Here is a 15,419-nt window from a genome sequence, read left to right as displayed (position 1 = left end):
TGAGTACACCTCTTGTCTCTTCCGTTACCAAACAAGGTAACGGTAACTTCCTTTGTCCCTCACGGTGCCTTAGCCACAGCCAGGATGACACCCTTTAAGCAGAACAGCTTGCCATCCTTCCACACCGCCCCCTCCATTCTATACTAGTTTATATTTAGGGCAATTAATTGTTGCACTAATCAATCTCAGGTTTCTAGTAGATGTTCGCTCTGGAAGAGAAGGCAGCTCTAGCTGCTGAAGATGCAGCTATAATATCTCGCAGCAGACACTAGACTGAAGTTACAAAGCAATCACCTTGCGGTGCCGTTCCTGTTCCGCCTGCTGCCGGTAGTCCGACTCCATTGTGCAAAAATTCCAACTTGATTAGCAACACAATCACAAGCCTCATTTATTAAAAGCAGTAAAGCCCAGTTAATAGACTGCAAATAAAGGACATCTATTCCAAAGTCACAGTACCACCTACTAGGGAAGCAGGCACCTTTTATGCCACCTTACAGCGACAAGCAGAGCCAGCGGCTGTCAACAGAAATGCCTGCTCCTACCTCCCACCCCGTTTCCAGAGATCCCAGGCGTTAGCAGAGGATACCAGCAGGCAGTTCAGTTCTTACCATGAAGCTCATGGTACAGCACCAGGATGGAGGTCTTTCCTCCTTTGTGCGTTAAAGATAATGCCAGTTTCAGTGGGCATCTAGTATAAAACCTCAAAATGGCCTTCAGCTTCATCTTGATTTTGAGATGGTCTTTCTCAAAACTGTCTTGTGAAATTTGGAAGCCTTTACTTAAGCATGGGGAGGAAATTCTGTGAAAAGATGTCTTCTCTCCCACAGTAAGAGCTAGAACCAAACTGATTATTAAAGAATTCCAAACAGTACAAACAGCTGTTACTAGAAAGATTCTAGTCTGCCTATAGATCAGTGCACTTTTACTCACCCAGCTCTTACGCAGATACACTCTCACAGGGATGTGACCTGATCAACTGGCATCAGTCACAATTCTTAGTGACAATGTGAACAATGACACATTTCCACAAGGCAGTATTTCATACCATTACGAAAGCCCCAAATTGCTCATTTTAAGTTGGAAATACTGTCTTCGGGAAAGGATTGCTGCTCTATAAACATGACTCACACGCCACGTTTTGAAGCAGGGCTTTGTGAAAACTATCTTGTCCAAAAGACAAGTTCCTCAGTCTGGGCACAAGATGACACTACAATGTTTTTATAATTAAGCTCAAGCATATCTTAAACACATTTTAAGAAGGTCTAACGCTCACATTTAGGATCATTACTACCCAGAAGAATGTGTAGCAGGGTTTTTCTAGTGATGCGAGACCAAATACAGCTTTATTTACAGACAATTCAACAAATTAATACATTAGTTCAACTTTCATGTCTGCACACAAGGGAGAGTCTTCACAGCATCAGAGCAGAAAGGCAAGACTAATCATTTGGTACATGTACAGACCGGTAATTGATTGTATCCAAGTGTGTGATTCAGTACAGAAGTGTTAAACATTTCAACGATTTAAGTCAGTAACAGCCACCACACTACTTTTAGCAAAACAAAGTTACAACTACATTTGGCTTCCTGCAGATTAGCTGATGATCCATGCCTGTGTACAGATGTTAAGACCAAAAGCTAAAGTTGATCCTAAGTTTTGTTCAAAAGATTAGCATTCGTATTGAGTGGTATTTAATGGATAACCATTTATAAGACTTTTCCCCATATACTTTCACTACCTCTCAAATTTACAAAACATTTCAAACTGAACAATGCTTGAAAATGCTGTCATCTTTTCCCAGGCAGAGGAATAAAACTGCTAAAAGAGTTAGAATAGAATTTTTCATTGCTATCAAAGTTGTAGGCTCCTAATGAAAAATTCTCCCTGGATCCAAAGAGAAAAACAAGAAATGCAAGAATACAAGCTGTACAGATCTGAAGACAGACCTCTGTCTATTGTAGGTCTGTATAAAGCAAAAGAACATACCGCTTTGCTTCTCAGGAAGCTGCTCTGTTTTGCCTTATTTTCCATAAATGCAGCTGCCAATGCAACTTTAAATCACGCTATTTAAAAATTCTTCATCAAGAACGCCTTCTAATTCTTCAGAGACTGAATGACAAGAGGACTACACAAGAAAAAGGAAACATCTTCAAAAGTCAATGCATCACACAAATACAAAGGAATCCTATATAGACGCAAAGTCTGCTATTTTCCAGACAAAGCTGTTAAGTTTGAAATCAACCTACAATGTATTTGCCCAAGAGGAGTCCTGTCAGGTAAGAGCAGACAAGTTTTTGTCAGAAACATTTATTAAACAAAACTGATACCAATGCACATGTAGTCAAGTTAATACCCCCAATAGAAAAAGCACGTCGGTCAAGACCAAAATTATCTTCGCTTCTGGAAGATGTTGCCACGGCCCATACCACGGCCTCTTCCTCTTGCAGCCACTGAAGAAAGAAAACATCAGGGGTGACATGAATTTGACGTAACTGTTATCTCAACAACAGACAAGCAAAACAAACAACTCTCAAAGTCTCTTGCTTAGAAGCAGGGAAATGAGGCTACCCTGTGAACTTCAGAAAGTGTTATGACAGGGAAAATTATTCTGTGAGAAGAACCAGAACCAACAGTTATTCTTGCTACTTAGAACAGATGCAGTGAATGTTCATACACTCTGTGTTCCTTCTAAGCTGGCACACAAAACCGTAGCCTGAGAGATTTAAAGCCCCACACTCTTCCAGGGTTTTGCAAGAGAACTCAGTGCTTTTCAGCAGATGTTACTCCCCCACGGAACCTTACTGCATTTGCTAACGTTAACCAAGGACTTTGCAGCCCATGATTATTATTCCATGTTGTTACAACTAGATTGCTCCCCTGAGAAAGGTACAAGTGAGAGTGAACTACAGAACAGCTAGTAATTACAGCTTCCCAGTAGTTTAAGCACCATCATAACATCTGAATTTGTTTTTCTACAAAAGCTTAAGAAGCACACCTAGATCCTTCCCTAAGTATTCCAGACAGCCAGTGGCCACAGTCACTAGAAAACAGAAGACAAAGTTTTATATAAAGCCTCCATTTAACAAGACTACTCACTATAGCTAAATTACTGTGGCATCGATGTTACACATTCAGGTAATGGCACAGTTTGAGTCTCGACTCCCACCATAAGATGAAATAAACAGAAGAACAATGTATGAACCAGTAATCTTTCAGTTTCTCACAGCTTTCTCCTCAGTAGTGAGTTTTCCAGTTCTTCTACAACAAAATGGGGGGGGAGGGCAGGGGACCACAAACACATTGTACACACCTTGAGCTTTGAGAATAGCTGCTTTTCCTCGCCCAGCTCCAGAACCCTGGTTTTTATTCTTCATGCTCTTTAGCATTGGAGCGTTCTTCAACATATCTGGTAAAATGAGAAACCGTATCTTGCTACCTCTGATGTACACCTGCTCGAGCTGTGCCACTCGTCCATCTCTGTATGTCACCGTTATGTTGGACATCTGGAAAGTGAAGATCGGTCAGTGCTCACAGAGGTGTCTAACACAGTTCTGTATTCCTGCAGAATATACAGCCAGGATTCAAGTACCAAAGCCAAGGACTTTCCAAGCACACGCTTTCTCAACGGGAGTTGTGACACAAGGCACCCAGGACCATTTAAACATATCCCTAGGCCTGCTACTATTCAAGCAGGTCCAGGACTTTTGCTTTCTCCGCAGTTTGCAGATTAGTTTTGTTAGCTTTGTTAGTTCTGTTTTCTCATACTGAACCAGTTTTAATAAAACTATTCTAGTCCTAACTATTAAAGAAGCATTTTGATTTCAACAATGACGTGCCTAAAGTCAATCCAAATTAAGTGCTCCTGGGATGCCTAAATACACATGCACTAAAAAAAAAAAAAAATCTGCAGTTTAAAATCAAGGTTTATTTTACATTCAGTGGCTTTAAATAAAGAACTCCAGCAGAAACATTGCTGACAGAACAGAATCTTTAGAACCCCCGTCTTATTGACAGAAGTGCCCAATATGACTCTAAAAGCACAAAGGATAAGCTCTGGCCTCCTTGGAGCTCTCAGTAACCCTGAATCCCTTTCACTACACTAAAGGCATGCAGCAGTACAGCTTTCTTTATCCTAAGACTAAAAGCAACGGTATTTTAATCACTCTGCCAATCAGCCTTTCCAAGCATCGATCAGACAGGTTCCCTCCACCCTTCTGAAGCAGGTATACCTGACAATTCATGTTGTCTTCAGCTTCAATAAGTTTGCCTCGGTAAACTTCTCCTGTATTGGTCTCACATGTCACGATATGGCCTTCAGCCTCATGCAGGACTTTAATTGGCACTCCAATCGACATGTTTGCAGTGCTGTGGCTCTACAGCCGAGACAAGAAAAAAAACAAAGGACGTAATTACAAACAAAGTTACAGACTAGGTTTCACCTATGCAGTCTATGATCTTTCCTAGTGCAAACTGCCGACTTTCTCTCTTGCCCGAACACACCACATGCTTTGATAATAAAACTTCTCTAGAAAGACGCCCATGGGAAGAAAAGACTTAAGAGATCAGCAACAGTAAGTCTTTCCCACGTTTCTTCTGACCTAGGAAACTCACTTGTATATACCAGATAACGGACCACTTGCACAGTCAGGTGCACCTCAAACGGAAACAGTCCCAGCTCCACTTCATACGGTACAGCCAGCCTGACCGCCTGCGAGCTAAGGTGCTCCTGTGGGCAGCACAGCCACGCTCGCAGGCCGCATCGCCTAAGCGCCAGGCTCTACCATGAGGGAGCCGCAGCCCTGCCGAGCGACCCTCCTTCATTTGAAGGTCCCCGGCCCCAGCCCTGTCCCAAAGGCCATGGGGGGCCCGGGTCCGGCGGGGAGGCCCAACCCCCGGGAAGCTGAGCAGACCCCCGAGGCCCGCACAGGCCGGCGGCCGCCTCACCGCGGCTTCGCCCCCTCAGGCCCGGGCGCCCGAACGAGCCCAGAGGCCACCGGAAAGGCAGCACAGCTCGGATGCTTCCCCACGGTGTCCGGAGAGCGAGGAAGGCCCTGTCGCTCCCGGGGAAGCACAGGACATCGGAGAACCCCACTCAGGACCGATCCCGCCGCCACTCACCGACCGCCTCAGCCCGCACCCGCGCTCACCCCCTAATGGCCTCCTCCAGGTTCCCGCCGTGCACCGCGCGCCGGAACCGGAAGGCGGGGGCGGGACGGCCCCTTCCCTTCCCGCCACTGCCAGGGCGCCCGGGGCCGCCGGGCCGCGTTCCTCGGCACCACGGTTCCGCCGCAGTCTTGTCCCGCCGGCCGGGGGCAGCCCCGTCCCGCGGGCGGCGCCCCGCCCCCGGGGCAGGGCTGGCTACCGGCGCGCCCCGCGCTTCCCCGCCCGCCTCAGGTCGCGCCCCGGCCCTCGGTCCCTCGTCCCCCGCCCGCCGTGTCATGCCCCTGCCCACCGACACACCCGACCGCCGCCGCCCACACCGCGGCGACGACGCGGGGCAAACGCCCTGGGGCCCGGCCCCCCGCAGCCCCCGCCCCCGGGGCCGGGAGGAGCCAGCGCCGCGTCGAAGCATGTCGGGCCCCTGGGCCGCGCCGCCGCGCGGGCCGGCTCGGCGGGGCCGGCAGTGAGCGGGCGGCAGGCCCCGCCGCCGCCATGAAGAGCCCCCGGGAGGCTGGGGAGCCGCCGCCAGGTCAGTGCGCCCCGCCGTGGCACCGGGCCCGGGCCCGGCCGCGGCCGCCTCCCGCAGCCCTCCTTCTGGGGGCGGCCGCCGGGGAGCGCGGAGCGCCGGGGGGCCGGGCGGAGCCCTGCTCGGGGCGCCCCGACGGCGGGGAGGGGACCGGGCTGCGGGGTCTGCGCGGCGGGGTCCGCGCTGGCGGAACGGGCTGGGCGCCGGCGTGGGCCGGGGGAGGGAGCCCTGGGTACGGCCCTGCCGCGGCGGGGGGCGGGCGGCTCTTGCCGTCCCCTTCGGAGGCCTTGGCGGCCTCCGCCCGCGGCCGCGGCGCTGCCGGTTTCGCCAGCAGCAGCAATGTGGAATTACTGGCTCGGTCGGTACGTTCGTTGCGCCGAGGAGCTGGCGAAGCGAGGGGTGTTCCCAGCGTTATTTACAGCCCCAGCACGTATTGCCTTGTATCGTATCTCGGGACAGCTGACAGTCATCAGTCAGGAAGTTGGGTGTGTTGGGAAACAAGATGAGTGAACGCTGAACATCCAGGAAAATTAAAGTTATTACCCTTTGAAGCATTCACGTAGAAAACATGTACCTCTTCATTTAATCTTGGGACTTGACAGAGGCCCTGGGTGTTAACGAAAAGGGGACAGAGTCAAAACATGCCAAGCAAACGTGACTACAGAATACTCACAGATCCTCATTTGAGGAGAATTTGCGAATTGAGTTTTCATTTTTTCATCAGGATACTTAGGAGCACCTTAATCCAGATTAATTAAAAAGATTGGATATACCAATGGGTATGCCAGTCTTCAGAGCCATGATTAAACAGTGGTACAACTATGAAAAAGTATTTGGGAAGAGTCCAGAATATCTGTATTGGCTTGTCCCTACAGTAGGCTATAGCTTTGTTAAAAATAATAAAAGATTACAAACAAGATTATTTCAAAACTTTTATAAATAAAAGTACATCAAAACTAGACCAGTCCGCATGATGTCAAATGCATTTTTATTCCCATCTTAAAATATAGTTGACCTTGTGTTAAAACTTTTCAAAGGTGTTTTCTAGATCAAAGGGGAGGTTACTGAGAAAGGCCCTGTAGGATTCACTCCCTTTGATCGATATCGAAGTCGCAATAACAGGCACAACTCTTCAAGTCCTTCAAGTGGTAAGGGCGTTCCTGAAACTGAAACCACCACATTGCCAACCCTATAAAAATAAAAACTGAGGTGGAGGGACGGAGTTACTTGTGTTCTGGGACTTTTTGGTAGAGATTGTTCTTTTTCCCCTCTCCCTTTGTTGAGTTATTGAGGGAGTTAATACAAAAGGCCAGCTGGTGCCATTTGTGAGGTTTGGTAACCTAAAATTACATAAATTATGTCTGTAGAAAAGGCTTAAATCTTTGGGGCTTGTAGAGATCGATGCCTAGAGATCTTGGTTGCGTCTGTTTTCTCACAATTCGGTGTAACTCCTTTTGTGGCACAGAAACACATTCAGACTCGAGAAAGGATGAATACCTGTGCCTTACCTACTATTACTTAGGGGGTGATACAGCTTCATAGTTAGGGGCTGGCAGGTGTGTCACCCCACCAAAAAGAATAAAATGAAACTTCTAAGGAAAAGGGAGTGGAGCCTGCAGCAGAGTGATCCAGTGAAGGAGTATGAGACTCAAGCAAATACTTAACTGTACAGAAATACCAATCCTACATTCCCCTAAGAAAAAAAACCCACACCTGCCAGTCAGATAAAAAAAATGTTTCTTAAGTTTCTGCCACTGTAGAGCTGAGGACAGGCTGACATTTAGTGCTGAGGTACAGAAAAAGCCATTCCTGTATGGACTGACATCTTCCGTGTTTTACTGACAATGGGGTGTTTTCACTACAGTTGACTGCATCCAGCTGAAAGTGCCAGTCATTCAGCAGTTGTACCACTGGGACTGCGGGCTAGCCTGCTCCAGGATGGTGCTTCAGTAAGTGACTGTTTGGGCTGGAACGGGTGGGAAATTCTATCCCATGGGAGAGGGGCAGCGGGAAGCAGTGTCCAGCGGGAAGAGGTGTGTTGAAGCAGCTGTGAGTTTAACATACTCTTAGGAGATCACATATTTTCAGGTACCCTCGGAGAATTACTGCAGGAGCAAGGGAAAATATAAACTAAGAGGAACTTAAGACTCTTTTGAGTAATTGACTGTTTTGACAGATGCAAAATACCTGGTCAGCCCTAAGAACTTTGCAGGTTGGCATGCATAAGCTAATAAAAAGTTATCCCTCTTTCCTGTTGTTATAATTCAGAACTGGTACTTAGCACAGCAATTCACCTAATTCTTTAGTGTGTTTTCAGGTGTCAGGTAGGTGTATCCCAATTTATGAGTATCTACCTCTGTCCTGCTGAGCCCCGAGTCGATGGGATGAGTGTTTTTCTTCCCGTAGTTTCAACTTCAGTACAATGCACTGTATTGCCCTTTGGGGTATTTTGGTTTTGTTTTGGTTTTTCTTTTTTTTTGAACTAGTAGCTGTCCTGCTGAACTCCTCTTTCCTTCCACAGAGGAACATGAGCTTAGGTGCAGGAGAAATACCTATTTAGATGTCCACTTAGTAGATATGAAGCAGAAGATTTTCATTTCTCTCCATCCCTTCTGCCAAGACGTTAGTCCGTGTGCTGGTAATTTCCCATCTTGACTACTGTAACCTCTGCCTCTTTATTCCCTTTACCTCTTTGCCACTCCAGTCTGCCCAAAACTCAGCTTCCAAGATTAATCTTTTCACCCTGCTGATCTGACCTTGTTTGTCGTGCATCCTCAGTTCCAGTCCTTTTTTTTTTTTTCCATTTACTTCCATTTGTTTTCTGACTTCCAGAACTCTCTGTAACTGCCTCTCCCCACCCCTTTGCAACCTGTCCCAAGCTTTCTCCTGACTTCATCTGCCCTTTATTGCCTTTTGTGCCATCAGTGCCCAAGACAAGCTTCCTTTGAATATTTACTGACTTCCTTTACAGTTCCTCCTTTTGAAATCCACCTATTGCGTGAAGCAAGTTTTAGTCTTTAACCCTTCTTTGTGTTTGCTCCAATACGCTTGTACAGTCAGACTGTAAGCCCTTCAGGACAGAGTTGCTCAGTGTAGCTTGCCTATTGTACAGCACCTGTACACTTCTAGCACTGTAAGACAGTCAAGATTCCCGAACATTTCCAATTAAGAAAAGTCAGCAATAAATCCAGCTACATATTCCCTACTCCCTTCCCTGAAATTTGTGGCTCCTTTGTGGGTTGATCTTTTTGTTGTTGTTGTTATTTCTTGGCCAAGCCCATTGTTTCAGTTTTTACGTCCTGCGATGTGGAGGCTTGGGCTACAGCACACATTTTGCTCCTCCTAAGACCGGTGCTTCCCTTCCCCTGCCCTTCCTAATGCAACAGGTACCTGAATCGTCTGGACAATGATGAATTTCAGAAAGCCATCCAGGAACTCCAGTTAACAAAGAGCATCTGGACTATTGACCTGGCCTACCTAATGCGGCACTTCGGTGTTAAGCATAAATTTTGCACCCAGACGCTTGGAGTGGACAAGGGCTACAAAAATCAGGTTAGTATTCTTATCTATTGGGAGACAGCAGACAGTTTTTAAAGCCTGGTGTGTCATGCTATGAAAGCTCTGCTGTGTTACAACTAACCACAGTTCCTGTAAACCAGGTTTGCCTGTTGCCAAAACTGGCATGAATCGGTTCCAAAGGCGAGGCTAGATACGATCCCACGTATTTTACATCTTTGATTCCATAATACAAATTTTTTTAAGTTTTCATGTAGTGCTCATGAAAGGTTCCAGCCTATTTGACAGCTTTGGAGACTGAAGCCCTCTATTTATCTACAGAACAGGTACAGCCTGGGCAGCAGCAGTGCTAGCTTCCACAGTTTCCCCACCACCGTGCCTCAGCCTTGACCTGGAAGAACCACCTCTAGAGGTGAGAGGGGAACTCAGCCTCCATGTCCATTGAGAGCTTGGCCTCTTCAGGATTGCCAACAAGGGGGCCAGTGAGGGCCTGTAGTGGCAATGGCTTTTCTTGTGCAAGCTCCTGCCCAGTACGAACCAGACAGGCTTCTGTCATGGAGGCAGCGGAATAGCCACTGGATGGAAATTACAGTAACTGACCACGAGTGAATGTAAACGTAATATTTAGAGCAAGAATCCTTATCCTGTTACCAGTGAACTAAGGGAGAGATCTCTTATCCCATAGCCAGATCTCCAACTTACGCAGGCCCTTGCTAGCAGGGACTGTAAGTGGTGGATTACCTAAGGTAAACATCATTCCAGTTCGTAACTTCTGTTATCTCCACAGTCATTTTACAGGAAGCACTTTGACACAGAAGAGAATCGAGTGAATCAACTTTTTGCGCAAGCCAAAGCCTGCAAGGTGCTGGTGGAGAAGTGGTAAGCTTGTTTTCTTTCTTTTCTCTTTGGAGATTCTGTGAGCCCCAGGCTTTTCTTGGAGTCACCAAGCTAAACTGGTGAAAGAGACTGAAATCTGAAAGCGGACATTGAGAGTTAATAATGAATTCTGAGGAAAAATACTGATGACACAGAGTGATTTGAGAACACTGACAGGAGTTGACCATTGTCTATGTTTTGAATTCGATTATCCATTAAAATTACCCAGTAGGGGGTGCCTACAGCACTCTAATTGGCCATTGTTGGAATTAAGGAGAGTGCTACATGGACACACAACCCATTGTTCGCAGGGCTATGCAAACATTAGAGCTCTGTTCCTAGACAGATGCTAGCATACGACCTTTTGCCAAGGAGAGGATGAAAGAAGGAACCTCTATGAAAGAACAGGAGAAGGGGAAAAAATGCAGAACTGTTTCACAACTGACAGTGATATTCTACATGTTCAACTTGAGCTACGTCCCTTTTTATAGTGAAGCTGGATTTGGATCTCTGTTGTCAAAGTGGGGTAAATGATTAGAGTGAGAAAAGAAGAGAGGGTCCGGGGCAGCCACAACAGCATTTGAATGCTGCAATGCAGCTTTCATTTAGCAGAATTGTGTCCTTTTTAATGTACACGGAGTCTGTATGGCACCACCTGTTCAACTGGAGCTGTAACAGGACAGAAGGGACAGTCAGGCCATCTTGCTTTAGCAACCTTAAGACTATGGCCTTGATCAAGGCAGGGACAGAGGACATCTCTGCCTGTGCAGTACTGAGGTTGGGGAATCAAAGAGAAGCAACCCTGGAAAAGATTAAAAAGGTCATGAGTTTACTCAGGTAGTGCACACAGCCCCAACATCTGGAACATATCCAAGGGACGAGTTTCTAATGCGTATGGAATACACCATCTGCCTCAGTGAAGGACAGCATTTAACAGATGAGACTATAGGTTGTTTGGTTAACATTCTCTGTAGGAGGTACTGCAGCAATAAAGCCTCAGGGAGAATCAAAATGGCAACCGGGAGAAACATACTCCTGTGTGACAGAGGCAAATTTGGGCACGGCTTAATTTGGTTTGTGATTATAGACTCTTTAACCACTCGGTCGATAAAGATTTGGTGCTTCAGAGATAAGCTTTTCTAAGAGCAGGAGGGAACACTTCACTTAACAACTTTCCCACAACAGAAGTCTCTCGAGTTACTGAACGAGTTGCCAGCTCCTTTAATACTCTTCTCTGGGGCATCTGACACACTGAGATTACATTTACATTGCTGCAGAATGTGGAGCTCTTGCTCTGCACTTCACTAGCAGCAATGAGATCAAAAGGCCTTGAATGACACAGGTTTTGCCAAGCTTTGTCTGTAGCAAAGCTTGCAGGGTTTAACAGCAAAAAGCTGTACCTGTGATATAAAAATAACCATGTCAGCTGCGTGTCATAAGTACTGTCCATCATCACACGCTTCACTGCATACCAGTCTCTTTCCGAAACTTGTTAATAAGCATGTCTGGGGTTTTTTTCTGCAGCACAGTAACTGTTCAGGACATCCAAAACCACCTGTCCCAAGGTCACGTAGCCATCGTCCTAGTGAATGCAGTCCTGCTATTGTGTGATCTTTGCTCAAGTCCTGTCAAATACTGCTGCTTCCTCCCCATTGGACAGAAGTGCTTCTGCAGGAATCCTGACTACCAGGGCCATTTCATTGTGTTATGTGGCTACAACAAAGCCTCAGGGAGTATTTACTACAACAACCCTGCCTATGCTGACCGTGAGTAGCTTGTTCCTTTAGGGTGGATTCTCAGCCACTGTGTACTAACATGTCTGTATGTAACACAGAGCCACAGCTGGATTTCCCTGATAGCGTGCATGTATTTCAAGCATCACTAACCAATTTGTCAGAAGGGGTTTTGCCACATTAATTAAATTAGTGCTGCATTTTGTGCTGTGATGGGCTCGAGGCATTGAGATACGCATTCTGGCAGACTTGTTCGGCTTTCGGATGGGTTGGTGACAGATGCTGAACTCTTCCTAGGTGCAGAATATAACAGGATGGGCAGTTTAGTACCTAGTCACAGCATTACTTCAGTGAGCACTGCTTTTGAGGGGAAAAGATCTACCTTAGTAAAGCTGTAACCTAAGCTGATAGGTCTGGTCTGTATACTAGTTACTTGTCTTTGTAGAGGCTGCTAGACCCAGTATAAGAGCCTTTCACAGGCAAATTCCTCTGAATTTCCAGTAACATTTTGTTCCTCCTTAACAGGAACGTGCTGCACCAGCATCAGTAACTTTGAGGAAGCCAGGACGAGTTACGGCACTGATGAAGATATTCTGTTCATCTACACAGACAGCTGACATCCACACCTGATGCTTCTGGTCCTTTCCTGTGCAGCCCGCGTGGCAGCTGGCTGCTTGTCTCAGGACTCCCCCTGCAGAGACCTTGCTCCTGAATTGCAGTGGGATCTTAAACAAGGGAGGCTTTATAGACATTGATAGGACTATATTGCAATGCTGTCTTTTCTTTTTTTCTTCCTGATGATGTATCTGATTTTGCAATGTATGTCTGAGGTTTTTTGTTGGTTTTTTTTTCCCCCCTCTTTTTCAACATTGCACATTTGACAGCAGTTTTAAAATACAGGCCCAGAGCCTGTTCACTTTGAGCTTATTTTCAAATTAAACACATGAGAAAAAAGCACCAAATTTATGAACTTTAACACTTGGTAATAGATGCATAGGTTTAGGTAAGCAAAACCAGGGAAAAAAAAAATAGACAATACCTGTTTCTCTCTTTTTCAAAGCATCAGGGGCTGATCTTCATCCTAAATCTAGGGATTTGAGGTTCAGCAGGGTATTACGGAAGGAAAAAACCATAAACTTAAAACATTTTAAAATAAAAAATGCCTTGCTGGCTCATCAGTATTGTCTGCATTGTAGGAATGAAACACATTTACTCAAGGAAACTTCCCATGTACCAAATTCACCTTACACAGATTTAGCATTTAGGCCACTGCATTAAGTTTTGAATTGTAGTTACTGATATTGTTCCCTTGTACTACAAACTCAGTCTCTTTTGGATAAATCCTCTAGAATGACTGCTCAGAGCTCTGTATTGCCCCAAAAGTTTAAGTGAAGATATTTAATTTGTACCTAGAAATCTTTACTGTTCTTTGCAAAAATCTCTGAACATTATGCCACCCACATGTGCCAGTTTCTACAGAATGCATTCTAAATATAAACTTTACACTTACTAAGCAAATACAGAAAATGATCATCCACACTAATGGTATACATTTTGTGTGTAAATTGTAAATATCTGACAGCATATACTGGATTGTAACTAAACTGCTGAATCATAATTTAAGCCAAATTTTGCCATTGATATTAACCTTCTAAGAAGAGCTGAAATCAACTAAGAAAAGAGGGAATACAAATGTTTCTTTGCTATAAGTAAGAAGCAGAACTCAGATTTTGTAGCTCTTGCACTACAGCTGTATTTGGATTAAGCTGAAGTTACTGTATTCAGACATTATCAAGTGCAAATGTTAGCAGCCCACTCATCATCCTTTTATCTATTACCTGTGTTTAATTACTTTGCTGAGGAGCACTGTAAAGTGTAAGAAATAGCCACCTGTTTCAGATTCATCCATCACAATTTCCTACAAGTCTTGATCTCCAGCCCTACCTATGTTGAAGTGGGTAGAAAAAAAAAATCAATACTGATGTAAAGCTAGCAGAATTTTATTTTGCACTTAAGACAGAGATCCTGCACTTTTGGCATGGTTTTAGGAAAAGGAACCATTCACATTCTGGAACTGCATGGAGAACAGTAAAAGGACATCATTATTTAGTGGTGGAAATAATAAATAGGAATCTACTTTCAGCATGGTAAAGATTTTTTCTAAGAGAAAACATTTCCTTTTATCAGTTGTTGACTTACTGAAAAGTATCTGGAAAATATTCAATAAGTATGCTTAGTAGAATCAAGAGTGCTCCTTTGTACAAAGGTTAAAATAGCAACAGACATTTAAAATGCACTAGCCTTTTAAAAAGTTCCAAACAAAAAGTATGTGACAAGAAATTTTCAGTGTATTCAAATTTTGCTTATCATTGGTGAAATTGGAATACATTCTGGCACTTAGACTTGCAAAATGACTAAAGATTAGGATGTGATTTGGGAGCGGTAGAACCAGTACATTGGTGCCACCAGCAGAATCCCAGAAAAAAGGTACAAAACTTACTATAGATAATGCCTTCCAACTCCTCCAAAGTCAGTCACCAGCAGGGAATTTTTATGTCCAAGTCCAAATTCATGATGTTTGATTTAGAGAGATTGTATTAGCTGTGTTACTAATTAACAGGTACATAAACTACAGGTTGATAGAGTACTTCCTTATCCCATGCATTTTCAGGGAGGTAGTTCATTCAATACCATTTACAGGATTTATTTTAGAGCAGGCTTGGTTAGCTAAATAAAAACAATTATTAGAAAAGGCTTGTAATTGACATTTAGCCTCTTACTGGTTCAGTTGCACAAATGTGAATCTTGAGCTTATACATAAAACATGAACTTAAGGGCATGCTAAGTGTCCTGAAGTGCAGAGATAGGTGTAAAACTGACTGTTAAGTGTTGGGTACCCAGGGTTTAAATACTTCCAACAAAACTGAAAGATAAACAAAGCTCTTTAAGCTAATACAGACAAAAGGAGAGTTCCACCATTGCAATCTCTTACAGCCACCAAATGGAAGATAGCTATGAGAGATTAAAACACAAGGAAGAAGGAGAAGCCAAGTGAAAAGACTGAATATTTATATGACACAAATTCAGATTTAAAAGGTCACTGAACAAGCATTCATAACATTTGCATTTTCGGAAAGTTTGTTTCCCGCTACAAGACTGGCTATCGAAACACTCATTCTGAAAACATTTTGTCACTTTGTTTCCTTCATGATGTCAATAGCAAAGGAAGGGGTATTTTACATGCAGGGATTTTATACATAAATATATTTTTATTTGTAATTAAGCCATTCTCAATAAAGGTTTAAAGCCACACACCCTGTAACATAATGTAGCAAGTGCATTTATTAACTAGCTTATGAAAAATGTTGGAAAATTTTTAGAGGATGTGTTATATACTTAACTGGAAATGGCACAGCTGAAGTTGTAATTTGGAGGAAAAAAAAAAAAAAGTTCAAATATTTATTTCAGCTATAAATTCTTAGTTGCCAGGCTGTAAATTGTATTTATTCTGCACTTCCTGAACACCTACTGGATCACCTGAATTGTACAAAACAAAATTTCAATACAGACGCGTAGCTGAGAAGAGCAAAAGTATTGTTACTATCTG

At 44.5% G+C, this 15,419-nt stretch overlaps 2 protein-coding genes across 3 annotated transcripts; one reads left to right on the top strand and one right to left on the bottom strand.

The window, feature by feature from the left end:
• Nucleotides 1-1,973: 1,973 nt before the first annotated feature.
• SNRPD3 (small nuclear ribonucleoprotein D3 polypeptide) lies at nucleotides 1,974-5,186 on the bottom strand. 2 transcript variants are annotated; one of them, XM_086474192.1, is made up of 4 exons: nucleotides 5,149-5,186; nucleotides 4,231-4,374; nucleotides 3,312-3,504; nucleotides 1,974-2,451 (listed from the first exon to the last, which is right to left on the bottom strand). In XM_086474192.1, exons 2-4 carry the CDS (start codon nucleotides 4,354-4,356, stop codon nucleotides 2,390-2,392), a joined length of 381 nt encoding a protein of 126 aa, XP_086330318.1. In that variant the 5' UTR covers nucleotides 4,357-4,374; nucleotides 5,149-5,186; the 3' UTR covers nucleotides 1,974-2,389. The 2 variants fall into 2 exon arrangements, with proteins under 2 accessions (XP_086330318.1, XP_086330317.1); XM_086474191.1 differs by lacking the exon at nucleotides 5,149-5,186 and adding an exon at nucleotides 5,120-5,144.
• A 467-nt stretch (nucleotides 5,187-5,653) lies between these two features.
• GUCD1 (guanylyl cyclase domain containing 1) lies at nucleotides 5,654-15,139 on the top strand. The gene is made up of 6 exons (XM_086474093.1): nucleotides 5,654-5,690; nucleotides 7,552-7,636; nucleotides 9,074-9,239; nucleotides 9,991-10,082; nucleotides 11,604-11,845; nucleotides 12,338-15,139. Exons 1-6 carry the CDS (start codon nucleotides 5,654-5,656, stop codon nucleotides 12,427-12,429), a joined length of 714 nt encoding a protein of 237 aa, XP_086330219.1. The 3' UTR covers nucleotides 12,430-15,139.
• The last annotated feature ends 280 nt before the right edge of the window (nucleotides 15,140-15,419 follow it).

Source organism: Leptosomus discolor, chromosome 16 (assembly GCF_034619465.1).
Source record: "Leptosomus discolor isolate bLepDis1 chromosome 16, bLepDis1.hap2, whole genome shotgun sequence".
NCBI lineage: Eukaryota > Metazoa > Chordata > Aves > Leptosomiformes > Leptosomidae > Leptosomus > Leptosomus discolor.
Note: the sequence above shows the minus strand (reverse complement) of the source record. Positions and strands in the feature narration are given on the sequence as shown.

Coding starts and splice junctions, on each gene's coding strand:
- SNRPD3 (XM_086474192.1), bottom strand. CDS start 4,356: ATGTCGATTGGAGTGCCAATTAAAGTCCTGCATGAGGCTGAAGGCCAT. Junction 3,505..4,230: donor AAGACAACATGAATTGTCAG/GTATACCTGCTT, acceptor TTCACTTTCCAG/ATGTCCAACATAACGGTGAC. Junction 2,452..3,311: donor AGCTATTCTCAAAGCTCAAG/GTGTGTACAATG, acceptor TTCTTTCTTCAG/TGGCTGCAAGAGGAAGAGGC.
- GUCD1 (XM_086474093.1), top strand. CDS start 5,654: ATGAAGAGCCCCCGGGAGGCTGGGGAGCCGCCGCCAG. Junction 5,691..7,551: donor GGCTGGGGAGCCGCCGCCAG/GTCAGTGCGCCC, acceptor TTTTCACTACAG/TTGACTGCATCCAGCTGAAA. Junction 7,637..9,073: donor TGCTCCAGGATGGTGCTTCA/GTAAGTGACTGT, acceptor CTAATGCAACAG/GTACCTGAATCGTCTGGACA.